We start from the raw sequence: 5,843 nt of genomic DNA, 5'->3' as shown, positions 1-5,843 counted from the left end.
CTTAACTTATACCAGCTTTTTTAAACCCTTAGGTTACTCCTGACAAGGAAGGATCCCTGCTATTCATGGCATGGCTGGCAAAAGCGTTGCTCAGCTTTTTTTGGAGTATGTAACTTACTACTCCCTGTCCATCCCATTCAAATAACCCTTCTACCATCCTAATGTCCCCTTGGAACGTTTACTCCAAAAGAAGCGATTCCTCATCTCCTTGACTATTGACTCCACGAGTCTACTCCCATTTTATTAAAGAATCCATTTTTCTAGGATAATGTTAGATACATATATCTGTGATACAATAGCATGTTCCTGGATTAAAGAGCAGCTATCAGCTGTCCTTTTATTGTTTTAAATTAATGTAAAACAAGCAGCTAAGCTGACGTATTGATTAGCCTTGATTATTTTAGTTTTGGAGTTGGAGTCAAAAGAGTCAATTCCAATTACTCTGCTAGCAGGAGTCGACTGCAAAAATCTCGGATGGAATCCAAAAAACACCAGATCCCCCTCCACAGGCACTATGGCAGGGGGGAGGGGTGGAAAGGGTTCGGTGTGAGGGTGAGTTTGCAGCTGCAGCCTCGTCTTGGATGACTGAGATGTAAATCCAGTCCTTCCGTAAAGTAAACTGTGTATCAGAGACTGGCTTGGGCCAATGAGAGACCGGCATGCAGTAAAATGGGCAGCCAATGGCTGCGTGTCTAACCGGTATATAAGCAGAGGGCAAGGTCCTTCAGAGTTGGGTGACCTCTATATTTTGGCTCTGGTGAACAGGATCTGATCCCAAGGACTGTTACTTTTTTTCTTGTCTGGTCTGCAGGTAAAAACTCAATGTTGCGCCTTGTATGAATAGCTAAAGCTTTGGGATGAGGCCAGGTTGGCGGTTTGGATTAGTTGGACTTGGAAAGGCTTCTGAGAAAAACATTTTTTGGGGGAGAATAGGTTTACAACATGTCATTTTAGAGTTAGCTAAATCCAGTTATTTTGGCTTGTCCCTTTTTGAAAGGGGGAGGTGCTTTACTTCTCCTGCACATGTAGCTACTTTTCTTTTGTCTTTTAATTGTCATCAATCTTAAAAAATGAATAGACTTAATGATGCAAAAGCAATAATATAAATGTACATATGGGGCATTCTGGAAAGGTTTCAGATCAGTAGAATATTTGACAGCATATTTTAGTAGGAGTCTGATTCTCTTGGCTCGTTTGACAAAGACCGATTCGTTTTGAAGAAATTAAGTTGTGAACTGTTGCAAAGTTTTTTTTTAATAAGGTTTGGTTCAGGAAATGGTTCTCTAGTGTGGATACTGAGATAAGTAAGTGTCTCACAATCGGATACAGTATGAGGAGTCTAAACATCTGTGGAACAGGTGTAAAAAAAAAAAAAAAAATTGCTTGAATGTCTAGTAATTGCTTTCGGACAGTTACTGTAACAGTCACATCCTTTTCCTTGCCTTTGGACATGGGCATGTGATGCAACAACTGTGTCAATAGTTATGTCAAGATGTGAATAAAAAAAAAATCTATATTTCAAGAAAGATTGCGGTAAATTCCATTCTAACCAAATGCTTGTTAGGAACATCAATTAAATACAATATATGGTGACCTCCCGAGTGGCGCAGCAGTCTAATGCACTGCAACGCAGTGCTTGAGGTGTCACTACAGACCCAGGTTCGATCCGAGGCTGTCACAGCGGCCATGACCGGGAGACCCATAAGGCTGCGCACAATTGTCCCAGCGTCGTCCAGGTTGGGGAAGGGTTTGGCCGGCCGGGATGTCTTTGTCCCATCGCGCTCTAGAGACTCTTTGTGGAGTGCCGGGCGCCTGCAAACTGTCTTGGGTTGCCGGGCGCCTGCAAACTGTCTTCGGTTGCCAGTTGTATGGTGTTTCCGCTGACGCATTGGTGTGGCTGACTTCTGGGTTAAGCGAGCAGTGCGGCTTGGCAGGGTCGTGTTTCAGGGGATGCATGGCTCTCGACCTTCGCCTTTCCTGAGTCCGTATGGGAGTTGCAGCGATGTGACAAGACTGTAACTACCAATTAGATATGACAAAATTGGGGAGTAAAAGTAAAAAAATTAAGAAAGAAATACAATATCTGAATTGGTAAATGACCTATCAAGTATAGTGAATACAATTCAATGAATGAGTTGGTCTTTAAAATCAATTGATCCTTGTGGTAAGAACTATAAAAAAACAAGAGGGGCTGGAAAGGGTAATGGCATGACAGCCAGTTGGTCTCTCTGATGGATAGGACCCAACGTGTTGAGTGATCGCACTGTAGGGTAAGGGGCTATATTGTGAGGGGGGGGGGGCTCTTTGCATGAGCGGACGGTGTGGAAATATGTTCCATACATAAGGAGAAGGGTAATATAGGATAGAGGTGGAATGTTAGAGGTTGGGGGTGAGGGTGTTAAATATATCCAACAAACGTGCTTCTCCCTCATATCTATTCCGAACAGAATCATGACCCAGTGGACGGGGACATTGACTGACGTTTGTAACTAGGATATGGGGTATACACAATAAGAGTTTTTGCAGCCGTTTTACTGAGTATCCCCCAGTAATCTTTTAAACGTTGGCCATCTTTTACGTTAAACGTCTTTTAAAGTACGTTTCGCTGGGCCTGAGACAGAGCACTCCTTATAGACTCTACTCCACTGTCAGTGTCAGGGAACTTAATTTCAGATAGGTTAATATTAGGCTTTGTGGGTTTTCTGTGCAAATAGACATTAAAGATTTCCTATTTTCTTTCTCCCCTGCAGTGTTAAACACAATCATGCCTTTCGGTAACACCCACAACAACTTCAAACTCAACTTTAAAGTTGAGGAGGAGTACCCTGACCTCACCAAGCACAACAACCACATGGCCAAGGTGCTGACCAAGGACATGTACGCCAAGCTGAGGGACAAGCAGACATCCTCCGGCTTCACCCTGGATGATGTCATCCAGACCGGAGTTGACAACCCTGGTGAGTGCCACACATTTCCCATACACCCCCTGAGGATAGTCACTAACACACAATACACCCCTGTCAAAGGTAGAGCTGAGCAGGTATCAAAACTCTACCAGTCTGCACAACTAAATTAGCGCTCTAAGAATCAATCGATCGTAATACTATTGCAATTAAAAGCTATAAAAATAATACATGCGATTTACAGCCAAGACATACTAATACCACAACCATATATTATACTAGATTTGCAGGTTACCTTATTCAATATGCAGCATATATTTCACATGTATTCAATATGCAGCATACACCACAGAGTGGTATATTAAATGTTTGTACTCTGTAGACCTGCTGGCTTCTTACAGCCACTTCTCTCTCTGTCTTCAGGTCACCCCTTCATCATGACCGTTGGCTGCGTGGCTGGTGATGAGGAGTCCTACGAGGTCTTCAAGGATCTGTTGGACCCCATCATCTCAGACCGTCATAGTGGATACAAGCCCACAGACAAGCACAAGACTGACCTGAACTTCGAGAACCTGAAGGTAGGACTTTGTATATATTTTTTGGACATGTTTTCATGGATTCATTCTCGATTAGGTGTAGAATGGAAAGATGGCAAATAATCTCTGCAGCACATAGGAGGTTGGGAATTAGACTTGTTGAAATGTTCAGGTCTAAAACTCAGTTGTGACCTTGTTTCTGTGTAGGGAGGTGATGACCTGGACCCCAACTACGTCCTGTCCAGCCGTGTGCGTACCGGGCGCAGCATCAAGGGATACACCCTGCCCCCCCACAACAGCCGTGGCGAGCGCAGAGCAGTGGAGAGACTGTCTGTCGAGGGTGAGCCACCCAGCTATCAATAGCTACATATGTATCCACAGGATTGTTCATGAAGCTAGGCAGTAAAGCTAACAAAAGGGGATTTATTGGAAATTGAGATCTAAATTCTTAATTAATTGGAAATGGCGATCAAAAGTGAATCCTTAGTTGCAATGACTTGTGCACGGTGTCAAATAACTCCATGCAGGGAGATACCATGTTAAGAGTGAGGGGAAACTGAGGGGTTTTCTGTCTCTCCAGCCCTGGACACCCTGGACGGTGAGTTCAAGGGAAAGTACTACCCCCTGAATAAGATGACCGATGCCGAGCAGGAGCAGCTGATCGCTGACCACTTCTTGTTTGATAAGCCCGTCTCCCCTCTGCTGCTGGGCGCTGGTATGGCCCGTGACTGGCCCGATGCAAGAGGAATCTGGTGAGTAACCGGAGCACAGGCCCATACCAAAACAATACTGTTTGTGGAACCAGAAGGTGTATTGTGCAGATCATTCCACAAAGTATTGTGTTGATGCGTCATGTGAAACCCCGTCCCTCCTTTCTGAAGGCACAACGATGCCAAAAGCTTCTTGGTCTGGGTGAACGAGGAGGATCACCTGCGTGTCATCTCCATGGAGAAGGGTGGCAACATGAAGGAGGTCTTCAGACGCTTCTGCGTTGGTCTGAAAAGGGTACGTTCTTGTACTCAAACCATTTTGATATGGCACAAACCCCTAAAACAATGGAAATACATGAAACCGCAGAGAGACAAAGACAACAATGTTGATATAGGGTTGTTTCTCGTACCTGACAGATTGAGGAGACTTTCAAGAAGCACAACCATGGCTTCATGTGGAATGAGCATCTCGGCTATGTGCTGACTTGCCCATCCAACCTGGGAACCGGCCTGCGCGGTGGCGTGCACGTCAAGCTGCCTAAGCTGAGCACACATGCCAAGTTTGAGGAGATCCTAGGCAGGCTGCGTCTGCAGAAGCGGGGCACAGGTACACACACGCACAACAAAAAACACATCCAGAACAGCTGCTGATATATTCAACTCTAATTCGTCACAGATCACAACTGTCTTCCCTTTTACAACAAAACATGTAAAAAGGAACAGTTTGGCATGAGTGAAAGCTATTATGAAATAGCCATGTCCCACAGCTGTTAAGACATCTATTCATTGAGTCTGTATTTTGTTGACATCTGGATAATTTATAGTATCAGTAGTGATGCAGAGATTGTCTGAGACAAACACTTACACTCGCCTCTCTCCCCATTTTCCTTGCTCTCTCCAGGTGGCGTGGACACCGCCTCCGTGGGTGGAGTGTTCGACATCTCCAACGCTGACCGTCTGGGCTCCTCCGAGGTGGATCAGGTCCAGATGGTGGTCGACGGTGTCAAGCTCATGGTGGAGATGGAGAAGAAGCTGGAGAAGGGAGAGGCCATCGACGGCATGATCCCCGCCCAGAAGTAAAGAGTTGTTGACGTCGCTATTCATCTTTTGTTTTTCTATTGTCAAGTCACGTGAAATCGAGCCAACCAACTGCCGCGCAGAGGGAACTGAAGGTCGCTCTAGAGACTCTTGACTGCTGCTCACATCTTTTTCTTCAGCCTTTATTTTTCTCCTTTTTTCCCCCCCTTTTCTTCCTTCAGACGGTTTTTTCCACTTCTCTCCTGTTCAGTCAGTAACATCCTGGGATCAGTCTCCACTAGTCGGCTTGCCTGACTGATGTGGCATCACCTTAATTTGAACTTTGGTTCTAAAAAGTTATCATTTAAATTGTGATTCAATAAACCTGGCCCCATGAACCAAAACGGATGTCAACATACCTTGGTCTTTCTTGGTCATGCACTTGTGATAAGTCACTGTAAATGTTAAAACAAGTCTAATATTGTTCAATTAAAAAGTGTATATGGTCCCACAGTAGAGTTAATTCTACACTTTCAAAATTTCAATTTCACAGATATTCTATAAATAGTTGCAAATTAAGTTAACATTGGCCAACACTGGTTTTTGTTGGATTTCCTTCCTTTTTACATTTAATAGTGACTACCTTAACACACAGGGACTGGCAGGGTTTTCAAAGT

At 44.4% G+C, this 5,843-nt stretch overlaps 1 protein-coding gene across 1 annotated transcript; it reads left to right on the top strand.

Annotated features, from left to right (window-relative positions):
* Positions 1-696: 696 nt before the first annotated feature.
* LOC106567627 (creatine kinase M-type) lies at positions 697-5,574 on the top strand. Its single transcript, XM_014137135.3, has 8 exons — positions 697-811; positions 2,751-2,957; positions 3,327-3,481; positions 3,647-3,779; positions 4,020-4,191; positions 4,321-4,444; positions 4,567-4,756; positions 5,051-5,574. Exons 2-8 carry the CDS (start codon positions 2,765-2,767, stop codon positions 5,227-5,229), a joined length of 1,146 nt encoding a protein of 381 aa, XP_013992610.1. The 5' UTR covers positions 697-811; positions 2,751-2,764; the 3' UTR covers positions 5,230-5,574.
* Positions 5,575-5,843: the final 269 nt, after the last annotated feature.

Source organism: Salmo salar, chromosome 13 (genome assembly GCF_965601325.2).
Source record: "Salmo salar chromosome 13, fSalSal1, whole genome shotgun sequence".
Classification (NCBI taxonomy): domain Eukaryota; kingdom Metazoa; phylum Chordata; class Actinopteri; order Salmoniformes; family Salmonidae; genus Salmo; species Salmo salar.
The sequence above is the reverse complement of the archived record's forward strand: the minus strand, read 5'-3'. Positions and strand labels throughout refer to the sequence as shown.

What these genes read in the sequence shown, in the direction of transcription:
- LOC106567627 (XM_014137135.3), top strand. Translation starts at nt 2,765, where the DNA reads ATGCCTTTCGGTAACACCCACAACAACTTCAAACTCAACTTTAAAGTT. An exon ending in GACCGGAGTTGACAACCCTG is followed by an intron (nt 2,958 to 3,326) that starts GTGAGTGCCACA and finishes CTCTGTCTTCAG; the next exon opens with GTCACCCCTTCATCATGACC. An exon ending in CCCGATGCAAGAGGAATCTG is followed by an intron (nt 4,192 to 4,320) that starts GTGAGTAACCGG and finishes TCCTTTCTGAAG; the next exon opens with GCACAACGATGCCAAAAGCT.